At 45.2% G+C, this 20,266-nt stretch overlaps 1 protein-coding gene across 21 annotated transcripts in view; it reads right to left on the reverse strand.

Moving 5' to 3' along the window:
- Positions 1-1,525: 1,525 nt before the first annotated feature.
- The window catches only part of GRIN1 (glutamate ionotropic receptor NMDA type subunit 1), a 53,892-nt gene continuing 35,151 nt past the window's right edge, over positions 1,526-20,266 (reverse strand). For 4 of the 21 annotated variants that reach the window (XM_060757250.2, XM_067471921.1, XM_060757253.2 and 1 more), the window contains 4 exons: positions 19,105-19,250; positions 15,662-15,727; positions 15,094-15,204; positions 1,526-4,804 (listed from right to left, as the gene is read on the reverse strand). In XM_060757250.2, coding sequence (XP_060613233.1) covers positions 4,736-4,804; positions 15,094-15,204; positions 15,662-15,727; positions 19,105-19,250 — 392 coding nt within the window. In that variant the 3' untranslated portion in view covers positions 1,526-4,735. Of the gene's footprint in view, positions 4,805-6,169; positions 6,263-14,811; positions 14,967-15,093; positions 15,205-15,661; positions 15,728-16,503; positions 16,546-19,104; positions 19,251-20,266 lie in introns of those variants that run through there. The other 17 variants (XM_060757254.2, XM_067471924.1, XM_060757255.2 and 14 more) reach the window with 12 other exon arrangements.

The raw sequence follows: 20,266 nt of genomic DNA on the forward strand, positions 1-20,266 counted from the left end.
ATAGAGACGAAGATGGGTGGGTGGGCCAGCTTCTCCTCTATTCCTTGTTGCGGGTCACAAAGAGCTCTAGGGGTCTTCCCTGCCACTTTCTCTTGCATCTTCTACTTTCTCAGAAAGGACAACAAGGCAGAAAGTTCTCTTCCTTAAAATGCCAAAATCTCTGTACATGTTAAGAGGCCATGTTGCGAGCTCAGGGCATGGAATTGCATTTGTGGTAAGCGGGCAGGTGGGAACTGGGGACGTTTGGTCCAGTCGCTGTCTGGTGTTTGGAAGAGCAAGGCCTGAACTGACAGGAAGTCAGATGGGGAGATAAGTACAAGGGTTGAATAAAAAGTAATGCCTCCACCTTTTTAACTCCTCAACAGATGTAGTACTGGCATGCGGCAGGTCCTGGCTTGTTCAGTAGACTCTCCTCTACAGTTTCATTTTGGCGGGAAGCCTTAGTATTGAACGGTTGTGTTGTTAAAGTGCGAAGTATGGCACCCTGCACAGATGGTCTGTCAATGCGCCTTAAGCAACGTGCAGTCACTGAATTCTTGACAACAGAAGGTGTCACCCTAAAGCAGAGTCATCAGAGAATGCAAGCTGTTTATGATGATTGTGTTGATGTGAGTACTGTGTGTCATTGGGCGAGTTAGTTTAAAGATGTTGAGGTGGGAACATCTGACTTGCGTGACAAAGAGTTGGACGTCCTGTGACAGCAACCACCGAGTTTCACAAGCAAAAGGTTGACAGATTGATTCAGGACAATCGTCATATCACTCAAAAAGAAATTTCAAGCATAATCGACATTTCACAAGAACATGTGGGTCACATTATTGCTTTGCTTGGCTATCGGAAAATCTGTGCACGATGGGTACCCAGGATGCTGATGCCTGAAATGAAAGTGCACAGACTTGAAACTTCAGAGACTGGATCTCACCACCGTACGACATCCTCCATACAGTCCAGATTTAGCATCGCCTGACTTCCATCTGCCCCTTATAATTAAAGAAGATCTGTGGGGACATCATTATGCCGAGAGAACTGTGAGACGCTGGTTGCGGAAACAGAGTGTCGACTTTTCCCGTGACGGCTTCAGAAAACTTGTTCATCGTTGGCAGAAATGTATCCAATTGTCTGGTGATTATGTGGAAAAGTGAATAGTGGTAGTTAAAGAGCACATTTGAAAGATTATTTCTGCGTTTGAGTTATTAAAATATTCCCATCCAAACCCAAGTAAAGAAGGTGGAGGCATTACTTTTCATTCAACCCTCATAATCCAAAAGGGGTGTCGGTTGTATGTCCCATAGGTGTGTCTGTTGCGTTCCCCAGAAATGGGAAAATGGGAATCTAGTCTTGTCGGTTTTCTTTCTTTTCCCAAAGATGGTCCTACAGCTCTGCTTCTGGGTGTCTGCTATGCACATCGAAGCCACAGGTCCAGCCTTCCCCCGTCCTTTGTGGGGCCAGGAGTGTTGCCAGTTTTGCCTCTCCCTCCGCCACCCCTCCCCTTATCATTGGCTCAGGAACAGACAGAGACGCACACTCCTGTTGGCATACGAAGTTCATTGAAGAATACCCGTCAGCTGTTACAAAAATTCACAGTACAGTTGTAAATAAATATGGTGATTATTCATCATGTACAGATGCGGATGCCCCGTTAAGATGCCACCCCGACCTACCCAACATCTATTTACAGGAGAGTCCAGGGCAACCCTGACTGCATGTTCCATGTTGCTCTTACTGGGGAGATGTACCTCTACCTGGGAGCAAGCCCTGCACATGATGCAAGGGACCTGCTCCGAGGCTGAGCTGCTGTTCTTATCACAGAATGGCCAGTTGTGTGTGTGTGAATGCCTCTTCATCCATGGTAGGCACTCTGGCACATGTACTCCAGACTAACGTTGGTCTGGGACACATTGCCAGAGGAAGAGGAGGAGGAGGAAGGGTCACTTGGAAAAGCAAGAGGTGTCGTTGTGTGTTACTGTGGCTGTGCTGAGTTCCTTGCTTGCAATGAGAGGCTTCCTGGTTGGATTGTAGGGGCTTCCTGGCACAGCTGGCTTGGTTAAAGCTAGGTACCCCATCCAGAGACAAAGTTGAAGTACTTTGGCCACATCATGAGGAGACAGGAAAGCCTAGAGAAGACAATTATGCTGGGGAAAGTGGAAGGCAAAAGGAAGAGGGGCCGACCAAGGGCAAGATGGATGGATGGCATCCTTGAAGTGACTGGACTGACCTTGAGGGAGCTGGGGGTGGTAACGGCCGACAGGGAGCTCTGGCGTAGGCTGGTCCATGAGGTCACGAAGAGTCGGAGACGACTGAATGAATGAACAACAACAACCCCATCCAGGTTTCCTTTGCTGTTTTACACAGAAACATCACCAAAATCAAAACGTTGATCTAGCCCAGTGTTTCTCAGCCTGGGGATCGGGACCCACGGGGACGGGGGTCACAAGGTAGGCGTCATTAGGGTTGCCAAAGACCACCAGAAAATACAGTATTTTCTGTTGGTCATGGGGGTTCTGTGTGAAGTTTTCCCCAATTCCATTATTGGTGGAGTTCGGAATGCTCTTTGATTGTAGTGGAACTATAAATCCCAGCAATTTCAACTCCCAAATGTCAAGACCTATTTTCCCCAAACTTCACCAGTGTCCACATTTGGGTATATTGTGTATTTGTGCCAAGTTTGGTCCAGATCCATCATTGTTTAAATCCACAGTGCTCTCTGGATGGAGGTGAACTATAACTCCCAAACTCAAGGTCAATGCCCACCAAATCTTTTAAGTATTTTCTGTTGGTCTTGGGAGTTCTGTGTGCCAAGTTTGGTTCTGTTCCATCATTGGTGGAGTTCAGAATGCTCTTTTGTTGTAGGTGAACTATAAATCCCAACAACTACAACTCCCAGATGACAAAATCAACACCTGCCCCAACCCCATCAGTATTCAAATTTGGGTATATTGGGTATTTGTGCCAAATGTGGTCCAGTGAATGAAAATACATCTTGCATATCAGATACTGACATTACGATTTATCGTTGGTGGAGTTCAGAATGCTCTTTGATTGTGGGTGGACTATAAATCCCAGTAATTACCTTACATTGCATTTCATAACAGTAGCAAAATGACAGTTATGAAGTAGCAACGAAAATAATATTATGGTTGGGAGTCACCACAACATGAGGAACTGTATTAAGGGGTCGCAGCATTAGGAAGGTTGAGAAACACTGGTCTAGCCCATGGAAGCCAAATGTAGTTTTTGAATTCAGGCCTTGCAATCTGATCTCCTTGGGAAAGCCTTTGCATCTACAGTTGGGCAAACACCACCCTCATGCCTGTCCTCACAGATTCACAATTGCCAGAGAGACCAAACCAGGCCCAGAGTTTTCTTCTAGAGCCTGACTGTGCCTCTCCCAGTACTCTGGGCACAAAGTCATGCTTCAGAATGGGTGGCAGCCCTCGCCTGTTCTCCACCGAAAGGTCAGCTACACAGATCCTGGCCTTTTGAGATTCAGGGGTCACTGCTCACTGGCAGACCCCGGAATGAAACCACATTAGTTGGTATTCGTGCCCACCACCTGCCATAGGCTGAGCACAGGGGCCTCGCTCTTTGCAAGGATGGCCAAGGCAGAGCCTCAGGGAGATGCTTCCAACCAGAGCTGGCAGCCATGGGTTAGTCAGAGAATAGGGTGGCCTGATGTCTCTTTCTGTGGTAGCACAGAGAGGGCAGGAGAGTTTGCCCCAGACCTAGCCTTCTCCTTGCCACAAAGCCCCCTGCTGCCCAACACAGGATGTGAGTGTGGACAAGAGACCAGGCTCGGCTGCATGCTCAGCCTCACATGATCCTGGAGCCGGAGACCTCTCAGGATGGAGTTTGAAACCATGTTTTGCTGGCCTGCTTTCAGTTGCGTGCCCTGCTGCCTTGGCACCCATTCTGTAGGCTTTTCTAAGTCAGGTAGGAGCAGAGGGTCTGGGATCCAGGTGAGTTTCTCCTGCAACCCACCAGGATCCCAAAACTAGAGTGGGACAAGGAGAGAATCAAGCCCCTTAATATGGACAACCATCTTTAAGACAGTTGAAAACATTCAGAGTCGGGTGCTAGGAAATGTTTCCCTGCGCTGTCTGGAAAGGATGAAGGAGGAGGCTTTCCCCATTTGCCATCACTTTGGAGAAACCCTTCTTTACCAAGGCCACAAAGTCCAAAAAGTGGTCAGCAGGAAAGGAACGGCGCTGGCTCCTTGGTGAAAGAAGAACAGCTTCTTTTGGGAGGGATCTCCCCAAGAAGAGCCAGAGAACATGCATCGCCGAGGCACTCTCTCCGGATGAGATGAGCCTGAAGGGCTATGTACAAGATGGCCCACGAGAAGCCCCTCCATCTCCCTCTGTTGTGGTGTGAAGAGATTGGACGTGGTGGCCATGGAGTGGAAGAAGTCCTGCGCATGCGTGTCGGACGAAGAGGGTCTCTCCCACTGCCAGGGAAGCTCCATCCGCTTAGAGAACGCCCAGCCTCCCCTTTGTGGCTGTTGGGAGCCACAATCCCCGTCTCTGTTGGCATCACAAAGGAAGGTGACTGAAAAAGGAAGGGGGTCAAGTGGGCCTCGTGTTTGTGTGGTTCATCCAAAGGGCCCAGGACAAAAAGAAGGCCAGGAGGGGAGGAAGCAATGCAGACGCTGCGGATGGCTGGCCAAGCCTGGGCTTTGGTGCCTCCGGACAGGACCCGTCAGAGTCTCCATTGGTCTGTCCCCTTGGGGTCTTGGGCATCACACCACGGTGCTGACCGAGGGGTCGGAGAGGTTGAGCTGCCCGGCGATGTCTGTGGGGTGATACTGCTGCAAGAGACAAAACAGACAGACAGAGAGAGCTGGGCGTTAGGCAGGGCTGAGACCCGGTTGAGACGCACGCCCCGGGGAGGCCGCTCAGGGATGATGCAAGGGCCGCCGGTCCAAAGAGGCACTCGGGGGTCCTGCCGTTGTCCCACCATCACTGCTGCGGCTGCAGAACGTGGCACCTGGCGTGGGCCAGGGATCTGGGCCAGCCCATGCAGAGGGCGGCTCGCCAAATGAGGGCCAAGCTGGAAAGACTCCCACTGCCTCGTGACTCCTGGAGTCTGTGGCACAAGCCCCCTCCTCCCGATCCCGGTCGCAACCCCAGCAGCCTTGAATTTGGCCCCAGTGGCACCCATGGCTCTGCTTGTTTGGGCCATGGGCAATTGAAAGGTGGAAATGCCAGAGACAAGCCTACGAGTGGGTCTCTGCTGTCCTTGCCGGAGAAGGGTTGGTGCCGCCTTGGAGGAAGCACCAATCAGTTTTTGTTGTATTATGGATGGGGAAAATACCCCAAACCCTTTCGTCTTTGCTGTCTATGCGCATGTTTGCAAACACCTTTATGTGTTCATTTGAAGTCCCATTGACTTATTTCACCTTATTCCAAAACTCTTACTCTCAAACAAAATGGCAGACAGCCTTCCCTCTGCCCCATGGCGATGGTGGGCTGCAAAAAATGCAAGTTGCTGGTGCCGTCCCGGAAGCCCCCAGGCTTAGATTTGTTTTGGCCTGAGAATCCAAGAGGGTTCTTGTCTCCCTTTCCAAATTGTCTCTACAGGCCAGGATCTGTGTCACTGACCTTTTGGAGGGATTTGCTTCCCTGACCTCCCGCTTGACGCCTCACCATGTGGCAGAATTGGGGCTGCTGCCGGTCCCATTGGAGGGCCCCGTTTTGTCCTTGGGCCGGCACCTTCCCGGTCTCCCTGCCGGGACAGCAGAGACATGCATCATCTCTCAGGGGCTCCCCAGAAGACAGGGAGGGGAAGAGGACAGCATCATCATCATCATCATCATCCGCTAGACCCTTTGCTTTCCCTTCCACACAAAGCCAGCCAGCGACCAAAGACAGTCCTGGAGGGGAGCGTAGAGGTGCACCTGCGAAGAGGCTGCCGAGGGGCTCCTTTGCCTAGAGGAATGCTCCTGGCCCATGCACCTGACCGCCAGCCCCATGGCCCCCTTCATCCGTCCAGCCATCCGTCTGCCTGTCCCTCCCTGTCCCTTCTCCTCCTGCAGTCCCTGGCTCAGCCTCTGCGCTCCCTGGACCCCATTATCATCGTTGTCATGGTCATCATCGTCATCATCATCATCATCATACAGTAGGACTTTGGATACAGGACAAAAGTGCATGAACATTCAGGACAAGAGCCCCACCCTGTGCCGAGCAGCTCCTGAAGCCGGGGTTTCTCTACAGGGCTTATCTGCAGCTCACGGATTCTGGGCGTGGTGGTGGCATCGCGGGGCGGTCTGTAGGGAGCAGGCGCATCAGAGGGAGGGTCTATGACACAGGCATCCTCGGCCGCAGGTCCGGCGTCCCAGGCGGCACCCCCGGCCCTCCGTCCAGCCGCCCGCCCGCCCCAAGGGCCACAGAAGGGCAGCGGGCAGCACCCACCCGCACCCCCCACCCCACATGCACACGCATGCACACGCACACACACACATAGAGAGAGCCCCCCCTCCTCCCCAGACGCGGTGGGGACGGGAGACGACATGGCCCTGACTTTGGGGGTCAAGGGGCTATTCCTGGCCACAATGGGCCTCTCTGGGCCTGGGTCCTGTGGGACGGGCTTGGGCTATGTTTGCCTGCATGGGCCTTCCAACTCTGGGATTCCAGGATCTGAGGAGGCCTCTCTGGAGCTCATAGAAGCCTGGCATATATTCCAAAGCCAGCCATGAAAGGGCAACACCTCTCTCTTTCCTTCCTCTGATGTGAGACAACCTGGGAGTTTGGTCTCCCCTTTTCATTCTCTTAGGACAGCTAGGTCTTAACTTTCCTGAATGAAAATGTCATTCTTCCAATATTGTCCTGTTGTGTCTTTGAAAACTTGACTCTGCTCTGGTCATTGGTGGAGCTCATTTGCTCTACTGCTGCACTCAGAAGCTTCTGCTCTGCTAAAACTGCTGCTGTTGCTGCTTAACCTTTTTTTCCCTCCAGTTTGGAAATCCCCCAAAAGCTCCCTATTTCTTTGCTCTGGGGTAAAAAAGCTACACGGCCAGTACTTGGCTAGTACTTGGATAGTTTCCCATGGAAGTGTCCAAAGTGTCCAAAAAGGACACGGGCATTAGTGAGAAAGCCTATACCAAAGATAATACATGGAAGATGGGACTCCCCCTCCATCCATCTACCCATCTCTGGCAGCCCAGAACCCAGTGGAAGTTTATCGACTGACACCTTTGTGGGGAAACTTACAATATCTGCATCACAGAATTAAACACCATTCTTCTCTTTGTGCTTTTTGAAAATGCTGGCAATTTGAACCCTAAGCTGGCCAGGTTTGGGAAATTTCTTTTGGGTCTTTTCTGTGCCAGGCAAAAATTGTATTCAAGTGGACAAGAAACCTGGCAAAGAGCTCCATTATCATTATCATTATTATTATTATTATTAGAGCTGATAACCTCCATGATGGTGAAACAGCCCTGCAAGAAGGCATTGGAAACACATTAGTATTACTCATAGTATTATTATTAGGGCTAAGCAAGGGACTTGCAAGATTGGAATTGCAAGCTAACCTGGCCAAGAGCTCCATTATTATTGATGTTATTGTTATTATTATTATTATTAGAGCTGATAACCTCCATGACAACGAAAGAGCCTTGCAAGAAGGCATTGTAAACACATTAATATTACTAATAGTATTATTATTAGACCTAAGCAAGTGACTTGCAAGATAACCTGGCCAAGAGCTTCATTATTATTATTATTATTATTATTGACACAAAAACACAGTATGTCACAGCAAATGAGATCTATATGCTGGATTTTGTATCACAAAATCACAAGTTGAATCCTTCCCAAGCTCTAGGACTGTGTGATGTTTATTATTATTATTATTATTATTATTATTATTAGTTCAGCAAGGGAAGTGCAAGACTGGAATTGCAAGGTAACCTGGCCAAGAGTTCAAATATTGTATATTATATAATATATTATTATTATTATTATTATTATTATTATTTGTTGTACCCACCACGCGTTACTGTGGCCAACCTTCCCTCCCTCTTTCTCTCCTTCTTTCCCTCCTTCCTTCGCTTTCTCTTTTCTTCCTTCCTTCCCTTTTCTTCTTTCCTTCTCTCCTTCTTTCTCTATCTCCTCCCTCCCTCCCTTTTCCTTTTCCTTCTCCTTCCTCTTTCTCTCCTTCCTTCCTTCTTTCTCTTTCCTTCTCTCTCTCTCTCTCTCTCTCCCTTTCTTTCTTTCTTTCTTTCTTTCTTTCTTTCTTCCCTCCCTTCCCACTCTCTTCCTTCCCCTTTTTTCTGTATAGTAATTTAGCTTTTTGGGGTTTTTAAGCCCTTTCCGCTGGTTTTTTTTGGGGGGGGGGGGTTGTATGAGTGATGGTCACTCGGTCTGTTAGGGGTATAGTGTCCCAATTTCATGTCAATTCGTCCAGTGGTTTTTGAGTTATGTTAATCCCACAAATGAACATTACATTTTTATTTATATAAGATTATTATTATTATTATTATTAAAAGAGTTAAGCAAGGGGTGTGCAAGACTGGAATTCCAATATCATTGTTATTATTGTGTTGTCGAAGGCTTTCATGGACGGAATCACTGGGTTGTTGTGAGTTTTCCGGGTTGTCTAGTCATGTTCCAGAAGCATTATCTCCTGACATTTCACCCACGTTTATGGTAGGCATCCTCTGAGGTTGAGAGGTCTGTTGGAAACTAGGCAAGTGAGATTTATATATCTGTGGAATAATGTCCAGGGTGGGAGAAAGAACTTTTGTCACCTCCCAACAAAGGATTCCCCCAGGCAGGAAGCAGCCAGGCTTTGAAAACGCAAGGCTATTCAATGCTAATGAAGCTGGCCAATTGCAATATTCACATGTACCTCTTTCTCCCACCTTGGATATCATTCCACAGATATATAAACTCCACTGGCCTAGTTTCCAACAGACCTCACAAGCTCTGAGGATGCCTGCCATAGATGTGGGCGAAACGTCAGGAGAGAATGCTTCTGGAACATGGCCAGATAGCCAGGAAAACTCACGGCAACCTATTATTATTATTATTATTATTATTAGAGCTGATGACCCCCATGATGGTGAAGGAGCCCTGCAAGAAAGTATTACTAATTACTAATTACCTCTGAGGATGCTTGCCATAGATGCAGGCGAAACGTCCGGAGAAAAGCCTCTAGAACATGGCCATATAGCCCGAAAAAACCCACAAGAACTGAGTGATTCCAGCCATGAAAGCCTTCGACAATATATTATTACTAATAGTATTATTATTAGAGCTAAGCAAGGAGTGTGGTGGAGGCTCCTTCTTTGGAAGCTTTTAAACAGAGGCTGGATGGCCATCTGTCAGGGGTGATTTGAATGCAACATTCCTGCTTTTGGCAGGGGGTTGGACTGGATGGCCCATGGGGTCTCTTCCAACTCTTTGATTCTATGATTCAAGGGACTTGCAAGATTGGAATTGCAAGATGACCTGGCCAAGAGCTCCATTATTATTATTATTATTATTATTATTATTATTATTACAGTTCAGCAAGGGAAGTGCAAGACTGGAATTGCAAGATAACCTGACTTTTACACAGCCTTCCCCCACGTTTACCTCTCTTTTATTGCTTTTAAGAGCTTATTCTAGTATTTCCCATACTTTAGTTCCAATGTGTGAGTGACAGGCGGCGTGTCCAATGGGACACCGCTGAAGGTCTGATAGACAGGCCGTGTGTCCAATGGGAAGAGCTGATATTGAGGGAAGGATGGAGAAAGGCGCCTCCTTTGTGGACTACCACTCCCAGGATGCACTTGGCCGAGCGCTCCGCGGACGGCCACGGGGCCGCCGCGCAGGGCCTTCTGAGAATGGTAGTCCAGAGAGCCTCAGGTAAGAATTCGCCCTCTGTTGGCGGCGTCGAGGCTCCTGAGGAGACTCCGCCCGTTCTTTCCTCAGGTAAGCTGCAAGGCAAAGGAGTAACGTTACCAGTAACGCCACCACCGCTTGAGGAAGTTACTTCTGTCACCTCAAAGAGTTTTTCATAACACACTTTATCATTATAATTTGTATATTATTGTAATTGTGTAGTAATAATACTAATAAATATATAATATGTATATAATATATATATTATAATATATATAATTCTATAGAAATAATAAATTATACATATAATTATATATAATTGATATATACTAATATAATAGTATAGTAATTATAAGAAAATATATATAATTAATATATAATATGTTATATATAATTGTATAGTAATTATACTAAAGTAAAAATATAATAAATATAATAATTGATATATATATTATAATATATATAATTGTATAGTAATTATACTAAAGTAAAAATAATAGATATAATAATTAATATATAATATATTAGTATATTATAATTGTATAGTAATTACAATAATAAATAATATAATAAATATAATAATTGATATATATTATAATATATATAATTGTATAGTAATTATAATAAAATATTATATATATAATTAATATATAATATGTTATAGTATATATAATTGTATAGTAATTATACTAAAGTAAAAATATATCATTATATAATAGATATAATAATTAATATATAATATATTAGAATATATTATAATTGTATAGTAATTACAATAATAAATAATATATATATACAATAATATATATACAATAATAAATAATATAATAATTGATATATATTATACTATATATTATAATTGTATAGTAATAAGAATATAATAAATATATATATAATTGATATGTATTACAATTGTATAGTAGTTATAATAAATAATAATAATATAATTAATATAATATATAATTATATATTTATTTAGAAATATATTGTTATAATAATAAATCTATATATATATATATATATGTTATATATATGTATATGTAATATACATAATTATAAACATATAATTATGTAATATATATATATATAATATGTAATTCTAGATATATAATATATAATAAACGGATATGTATAGATTTATAATACAATATAAATCTATATATATACCAAATATATATATACCAAATATATAATTATATAATCATAGAATATATTATAAAAATATTATTTTTAGAATACATTTTAGATTTAACTCATTGGGTTCTTTCATAATACATTTTATTCTTTTTTGAATCTATCTATCTATTTATATAATATGCTATAATTATATCATTATATATTAGAAAAAATAATTTTTAAAATACATTTTAGATTCAACATGTTGAATTTTTAGAATACATTTTAGCTTGTTGCATTACTATTGGGTTGCTGTGAGTTTCCCGGGCTGTCTGGCCATGTTTCAGAAGCATTCTCTCCTGATGTTTTACCCACATCTATGGCTTCTTCAGAGGTTGAGAGGTCTTCTGGAAACTAGGCAAGCGGGGTTTATATATCTGTGGAATGATGTCCAGGGTGGGAGAAAGAAAGAACTCTTATCTGTGGGAGGCAAGTGTGAATGTTGCCATTGGCCAGCTTGATTAGCACTGAATGGCCTTGCAGCTGCAAAGTCAATCACTGAGGGTATTTGCATAGAGGTCTGTTGGAAATGAGGCAATACGACTCTCTCTATGTGTATGTGTGTGTTATAATGTCCAGGATGGGAGAAAGAACTCTTCTCTGTTGGAGGCAATGCAAATGTTACAACTGGCCACCTTGATTAGCATTTAATTGCTTTGCAGCTTCAAAGACTGGCTGCTTTCTGCCTGGGGGAATCCTTTGTTGGGAGGTGTTAGCTAGCCTTGATTGAAAGACAAGAGTTGGACATTATTCCACAGGTATATAAATCTCACTTGCCTCGTTTCCAACAAACCACACAACCTCTGAGGATGCCTGCCATAGATGTGTGCGAAACGTTAGGAGAGAATGCTTCTGGAACATGGCCAAACAGCCTGGAAAACAGTTGTAGTACAGTAGAGTTTTGCTTATCCAACTTTCGCTTATCTGACATTCCATCTTATCTGGCGCCCCCTTTTCCTCCAGCATTTCCCCTTTAATTAAAGGAATGCTCCCCTACTCTCTCTCCATTCCCAATAAGTGAAGAAGACAAGACAAGAAAGAGTAGGAGGGAGGAAAGAAGCAGGACCGGAAGCGGAAGCATCCTCCCTCTTTCCCACTATGATTTCCATGCTCCTTTTCCTCATCCGGGCACTTCCTGCTGGGCCGCTCTAGCACCGAGGCGTCACCTTGCCTTAATCCTTTGAGTCCCTATTGTTAATTGGTATTCTAGGTGTCTAGCGCCATGTCAGATGGGTAACAGTCAGAGACTCCGTATTATCCGACACTTGCGTTTATCCGACATTCTGCTGGCATGTTTATGTCGGATAAGCGAGACTCTATTGTACTTCTGTAAAGCTTGCAGCCACTACATAGTCATATCCAATTATTTTTCATGCTGGGACTCTACAGCAGCTGATTATCACTACTTATATACATACTGTATATATACTTGAGTATAAGCCTAGTTTTTCAGCCCCTTTTTTAGGCTGAAAAAGCTCCCCTCGGCTTATACTCGAGTCAAGGTTATTTATTCTTTTACTCTGTTATTAGTATTATTTTATTCCATTTATTATTTTACTATATTATTATTATATTTACAGTGTTTTACCCTATTATTATTACATTTATTATTTTAATCTTATTATTATTATTAATACATTTACAGTATTTTACCCTATTATTATATTTATTATTTTAATCTATTTATTATTATTATTATTATTATTACATTTACTATATGTTACACTATTATTACTACATTTATTATTGTACTCTATTACTGTTTTTATTGCATTTTCATTATTTTACTCTATTATTTTTATTATATTTATTATTTTAATAATAAGCACATTTACATTGAAGGAGGTTAGAATAATGGTTTAATAAGAATTGGGCAGTCATATCTTGAATTGCGGTTTTATGTAAATATTCAGAAACATTTAGCCTATTGATGTCTCAGTTAATGTAATTTTATTGGTATCTATTTTTATTTTGAAATTGACCCATAGTGGATGTATTTCCCACCCTTGGCTTATGATGAGATAGGATTGTTGTTGTGTGTGATTTCAGGTTGTTTCAGACTTAGGTTGACTCTGATCGAGGGCCAGGTAAATTACCTTGGAGGGCCGTATCCGGCCCCGGGCCTTAGTTTGAGGACCCCTGTTCTAGAGCACTGATTATCGTATTACTACTATAACTACTACTACTACTACTAATAGTAATAATAATAATGAAAAATGTGTCAGCAGTGCCTGCCCTTCTGTCAATAGGAAAGTGGCCTTTGTTGACCTGATGGGGATGGCGGCCCTGAGTCAGATCCCTGAGAGGCTCAGCATCCCCTGCTTCTCATTCTTCTGGGTAGAGAGTGCCAGAACTCCCAGAGGAACGACTCCAGGCCTTGCCAGTTCTCTTCTAGGGAACTGGGAAGCTCCCTCCTCCTGACCCCTTTCCCATCCCATGAAGGAAGGGAAGAGCACAGAGGCTAAACTGGCCTGGACTGGGTCGACTTTTCTCTTATTGTAAGAAGTTGAGGAGAGACTGTGGCATCGCTTTTCTATCTCTAAAGGATTCCTTGGGATGCCCACCCTTCCGTTTCCTTAAACCCCCCACTGTGCACCAACTATGGTATCTGTTGGTTGTTACTCTGCACTCTTTGGTGTCGTCCCCTCGCCAGCGTCTGCACCTTCCTAGGTGTGCAACCCATCTTAAAGCCTCCCTGACCAGGTCCTGATCCAGGAGCAAATGACCCCAAAGCCAACAAAAGAACACAGCCCTTCCCTGAAAGGAAATCAAGAAGTCTACTTCCAAAATAAAATGGGGGTTGGATTGAGGGGAAGGGGGTGAATGAAGGACAATTTAGAGGCAGTTTTGTGAGCCCGTTCTTTGTGCTGCGTAGCGCAAAACAGAAATTGCATTTCCCTGCTGACCAGATGTCCCAGCGTGCAATCAGTGGCATCCAGGCGAGGGTCCATGCAAATTGTGGCGGGGAGGAAGGGAGAGGTTTGTCCTGGTCTTGGTGGAGTTGTGCATGCAATTCCCCCCCCCCACCCCACCCCTCAGCCCTCCCCCCAGAGGGGCATGTTGGGAAGCAAGAAGCTTAGAGCAAGCAAAGGTTTCGGCGGTTGCATCTCTCACCCTGTGGGAGACGGCGTCCGCCAAAACGGAATAACTTTTCTTTCCAGTTGGGCCCCCTGCCTTCTTTTCCTTTTTTAAAAAATTGTTTCTTCCTGGTTTGGCTCTTTTTAATTTTTGTTACCTTCCAAAAAAAAGCTAAGGCTCCAAATCACCACTGGCTATTTTCCGGACCTGGTTAGTTGTGATCAGAGAGAGTTGTCACTTTAGTACAAAACCCTACATCAGGCATTGGCAAACTTTGGCCCTCCAGGTGTTTTGAACTTCAACTCCCACAATTCCTAACTGCCGGCAGTTAGGAATTGTGGGAGTTGAAGTCCAAAACACGTGGAGGGCCAAAGTTTGGCCACGCTCGCCCTATATCCTGTCTTCTCTCTCTCTTCCTTTGTTTAAAAACACAAACAAAAGTCACATGTCAGGGATGCAGTAAAGGTAAACAGGTGGCCTCCAGGTGAGGTAGGTTAGATAGACGTGGCCTGAATAGAACTGGGGCAGAATGGGGGTTAGAATAAGGGGCGTCGGGGACCGCTAGAGGCGTACAATGACAAAAACAGGTACAAGAACACTCAGAAAACAGCAGGAAGGGTGGGGGGGGGGGAGATCATTTTAAAAGGTCGGTGAGGAAAATTTAAGGAAGGAATAAAAGGATCCAGTTGGAAGAAGAAGAAAAAAAACGAAACAAAAACATAAACAGGAAACTCACTGCAGTGATCTCCAAACTCTTCACAGAACACTACAAGGGTATTCAAGCCTTTTCCTTGCCCAGCGGGGCTTTGAAACTTTTTCGAGGGACACGGGAATGACTGACTGACTGACCGACTGACTGACCGACTCTTGACGGACATGAGGCTATGGCAGCTTCGGGATGGGCGTGTGGTAAGTTGATGGGATGGCAGAAGAGAGAGGGGGAGAGAGAGAAAGAGAGAGAAAGAAAGAAAGAAAGAGAAAGAAAGAAAGAGGGCATAATTGTTTTTCTTCCTCTTACCGTATCTTTGGATGACCTACGTCTCTTGAAGCTGGAGGCCAGGGTAGAGGTGATGGACCTAAAAGTGGCTTTCTTTTTAGGGTCTGGTTCTGCTCTACCACTTTTTCTATCCTAAAATGAATATGTATATAAGCGATTAGATCTCCAGTGGGTGGCTTGGACCTCTACACCTACATGAACACTGCCCCACGGTCCTTGGTTTGCCTCGGTCTCTTTTTTATTTTTCCTTTCCGGCTCACTTTCTTTCATTGGCGGTGGCAGTGGTCAAGACCATGACTGAGTCATCCTTAGCAGCTGTCAGTCCCAAAAGTGGCACGTGGCCCCTGACTCTGGGTCCTGGCACTGGGCGAGGGCTTGGTCTGAATGAGGATTGGAGGAAAGGAGCCCCTGGAGGGGAATGGAGGGGCAGGGAAGGGGCCGTTGGGGGGCGCTACAGGTCAAGAGGCCTCCAGTTGGAGTGGTCTTCCCCGCGAGAGAGTGGGGGTCCCTGGGGGAGCCGCCTGCGCCCGACCCCTTTCCTGCCACGGCTGGCCTGACTAGAGGGAGAGGGCGAGACACTTTCACCTACCACTAAATAAAAATGCTCGGGGCCTTTTCTGAAGCTGAATCCTACGGCCACAAGAGAGAGAGAGGACTGCATTGAAAGAGAAGGTCATCGTGTGTTAAAAAAAAGGTATTCCAAAAAATTTCAATGACGCTAGGCGCAAAGCTTGAACTTGTTTGTTTTGTTTTTTCCGAAACAATATTTTGAAAACAACAATAACAAAAAATAATAATAAACTATAACAAGAACGGAACTTCTGAAACGAGGAAAAAGAAAGGGAAGAAGCAAAGCGTTTAGGCTTTGAATGATGTTAGGGTCAGCAGGAACTCAAAGGAACAGAACCAAAGAGAAAAAAAACCACAGCGGCAGAGCTGAGCGGTAGGCGGCCAGACCTGGTCCACGGGGCAAGTGACGGGGCAAAAGGGGACCCCAAGCCAATCTCCCTGCTTCCCCTGCTTCCCCTCCTTTTCCTGAATCCATTTGCGATGTTTGTGGTGGGCTATAATGGTGGCTGGGACCAGGTCTGGCCCTATCCGCCCATGGTGGGGGTGACCAAAAATGTATCCCGCTGGTGCACGGAGCATGCACAGGGGATACATTTCCTCCTCCTTTTCCGGTTATTTTTTTCTCGGTTTTTTGTTGTTGTTGCATGCATGCACAGAAAAAGAAAAGCTAGCGAGAAGAGAATGGGATGGGATGACTTTTTTTGTGCCTTCCCATGGCATTGCCAGAAATAGCCATGGCAAAACTGTGATATTCCCCCAGAAACAAAAGAAAAAGAAAAAAAAAGAACCCATTATAGATAAGATATATTTGCTTTTTTTGTTTTTTTTTTCTTGAACAAAGAAATCTTTCCACTTGCCTACCTTCTAGCAATGTACCAGATACTAGTGGTCTGAGGAATCCTCCTGTGAAAAAGTCTTACATTGTCAAACGGATCTAATGAGCGTACTTTCTTTGTATCTTTGTCATAATATCCCGTGGGGTGGCATGCTTGGCTGGCAGCCCCAAAAGAGTCTGTCCCCCCCACAATGGCCCCGGGCAGGGTTTTTTCTAGAAAGTTGGCAAGTGAAAAATGACAGTGACTAATGTGCTCTGGTTCCCTGCACATTGCGCCCCATTTGGTACGGCTGCCTGGGATTTTTGGGGAGCTGGAGAGGGACAGAACGAGGGAAGGAGAAAGAGAGGGACGGAGGGAGGTGGAACACAAGGACGTGGTATTAGTGAGGAGTTTTTGGTCTGTTTAACAGGGTCATACACAGCAGGCTTGACTTTCCCCTTCTGCTCTGCACCTTCTCTAGCAGGAAAGGGCATTTGGAGGTTGCCAAACCCTCCCTTGGGAAGGTGTACCCTGTTTCCCCAAAAATAAGACATCCCCTGAAAATAAGACCTAGTAGAAGTTTTTCTGAATTGCTAAATATAAGGCCTCTCCTGAAAGTAAGACCTGGCAAAGTTTTTGTTTGTTTCCCCTGGTGACTGGATCCTTACAGTCTCCAGACAGTGTGTGGGAGCCAGGGACTTTACAACCCTTTTTTTGTGGCCCTGTGTATGAGTCAGGCAACCAGTGTGACCAGACAACTATGGTGTTCCCTCACTTACTGCAGGGGTTCTGTTCCAGGACCATCCACGATAAGTGAAAATCCGCGAAGTAGGGACGCTATATTAATTGTAATATTTTTACATTATTTATACATTAAATATTACATTAATTGTAATATTTTTACATTATTTATATTTATATAATATTTATACATTATTTGTACATTAAGGAATGAGCAAAAAAATGACAGGACGCAACAGGCCGCACACCAGCCTCCCTTTCTGAGGCCCGTTGTAATGTAAATATTTTAAATTCTTTTTTAAAAAAAATTGTGAAACAGTGAGTCCATGTAAAGCGAACCGCGAAGTAGTGAGGGAACACTGTACTGTACAGTATATAATAAATGTTCAGTTTTTGTTCAACAATAAATGTGAATTCTTCATTGAAAAAATAAGACATCTCCTGAAAACAAGACCTAGAACATCTTTGAGAGCAAAAAATTAATATAAGACACTGTCTTAATTTTGGGGAAACAGGGTAGGCCTGGTTCTCTTGAGTTGACCTATGGGCCCCGTTCTCTCCTGGCTTGGTTGGTGCTCTTGATAGTGGGGTGTCTCCTTGGGAGATCCTGGTAGGCTTTGTTTACTTCTGGTTGTTGCTTCTTTAAGATAATAGAGAGGGCAGGGGTGCAGATCTTCCTGGCCAGAATGATATAACCCTGGGCTTTGATGGGAGAGACATGGTTACCCGAAGAGCAATAGCCCTTCGGTTGGGCTGACTGTATGTTAAAATGCCACAAAATAGATATGATAGGTAGGGGCACTGAATGACATGCACCAATAAGGCTGCCCATGGGGTGCAAAGAGGGGAAGTCAGCCCACCTCTTCTCCGATTCTGCTCCAGGCTCCTGCAGTCTCTTCTGCCAGCCGTTGGTGGCGCCAAATGCACAGGAGTTAATGCAGTGACCGGCGCTCTTGGTGGCGCAATGGGTTAAACCCTTATGCCGGCAGGACTGCTGACCGACAGGATGCTGGTTCGAATTGGGGTGTGGGGTGAGCTCCCATCTCAGCTATAGCTTCTCATGTGGGAACATGAGAGAAGCTTCCAACAGGATGGTAAGACATCCAGGCGTCCCCTAGGCAATGTCCTTGCAGACTGCCAATTCCCATCTGTCAGCCCCAAATTCTCATGCAGGGAGATGAGAGAAGCCTCCCACAGGATGGTAACACATCCAGGCATCCCCTGGGCAACGTCCTTGCAGACAGCCAATTCCTGTTTTTTAGCCCCAGCTTCTCATACGGGAACATGAGTGAGGCCTCCCACAGGATGGTAACACATCCAGGCGTCCCCTGGGCAACGTCCTTGCAGACGGCCAATTGTCTCACCAGAAGCGACTTGCAGTATATTCTCAAGTTGCTCCTGATATGAAAAAAAAAATGGAGTGACCCTCTCACAGCCCCCCCCCCCCCAAATCCTTCAGGTGTGGGCAGAGTCGCACATTTGGGCTGCTCTTGGGCCTCTTGCCTGGGGCCCTGAGGCTTCCTTTTCTCGGACAGGACCCATGAGGCAACAGGTTGTGACTTGCCCAAGCAGGCCCATCTCAGAGGGGAGGGCATGGCGTGGGGCGTGGCGGGCCATTCCTTGCCAGGGACCTGGGCCTGAATGGGGAGCAGGACGTGGGGCCGGGGCTCGAATGCAGATGCCAGCCGGAGGGGCAGGAGCGGATCTTTGCCCCCGTCGCCAGGGGCAGGCCTGTGGGGAAAGTGGGGCTGCAGAGGGGTTTGGGCTCCTGTCCCTGTGCTATTCCCACATAGCACTGTAGTCACTGGTTGGGTGAAGTAATGGGAAAAACAAAAACGAAACGGAAAAGAAAACCAACCGCACCTGTTTTGGAGGTTTTTTTTTCTCTAAAAACGGTCTGTCCTACCTGCAGGTTTTTCCGCCACACATTAACCGCTGCAAACGCCAGTTGCATCTGCTTCCTCCGGGCGTCTTTATGCCTTTTGTATGCTATTTCTATGAATATTAAAAATATCCCGGCCACAATACCTCCAGCCACCAGCATGAATACACCTGAAAGAAGCAGGAAAGTTAACGCCAGGGAGCAAGGAGGATGCAGGCCCCCAATGCCCTCCCTAACGCCTCCCCTTTGGCTTTGCGAAGGTGAAACCAGGCCTCTTCAGTGCAGTCAGTATAAATACACACAGCTTTCTGGGAGGGGGGGCTTTGTTTGTGCGAGGGGAAAGATTCTACCTGAACATGAGGAAGACCTTCCTGACCCCAAATGAGTGAAAAACTTTGCCTTGGAGTCCAGTGGAAGTCCCTGGATGACCATCTGTCAGATGTGCTTTGATCATGCCTTCCTCTATGGCCGAAGGGAGTTGGATTGCATGGTTCCAGGGGTCTCTTTCAACTCTAGAATTCTATGATTCTGGCTGTGCAGTATCTTCCCAGAGATATTTGTAACTCCTCTTGTTATTAGTATGCATGTTGTCAGTTTCCATAAACCAGGGAGCATACTATAGGCATTTAAAGAGGCAACTCCAGGGCAAAGTTGTCAGAAATATTAAAAATTAACAAGATATTTTTAATTACAAAAATGTGAGTCCAGCACTGAAAGGGTTAAATGAATGCAATGACTCAGCAAAAGCTGCATTTCTATATAAACAGGTGTGCCATCTTAGTAGCCATCAGTCTGAGGTAAACCTAAGTGGGAGAAAAGTCTCAGTTTGTGAGGATATTTCACAATGTGAGGTAGGCCTTAGTCTGTGAGAGAAGACGTCACAGTGTGAGGTAGACCTTAATCTGTGAAAGAAGCCTCTATGTGAGATAAGCCTCACAGTGTGAGGTAGGCCTTAGCCTGTGAGAGAAGCCTCTGTGTGAGGTAAGCCTCACAGAGTGAGGTAGGCTTTAGTCTATGAGAAGGCCTAGTGTGAGACGCCTGATGTAGAAAGAAGCCCCAGGGTAAAGGCCTCGTGTGTAAAGCTGTGTGTAAAGGTACTACGTGAAGCTTCTGTGTAATTACAGTGCGAGAGAAAGCTCTGTGCGAGTGAAGCTGTTTATCTGAATGAAAAAGAATCCCAGTGTGG

The sequence above is a fragment of the Anolis sagrei genome, chromosome 11 (assembly GCF_037176765.1).
Source record: "Anolis sagrei isolate rAnoSag1 chromosome 11, rAnoSag1.mat, whole genome shotgun sequence".
NCBI classification, from domain to species: Eukaryota; Metazoa; Chordata; class Lepidosauria; order Squamata; family Dactyloidae; genus Anolis; species Anolis sagrei.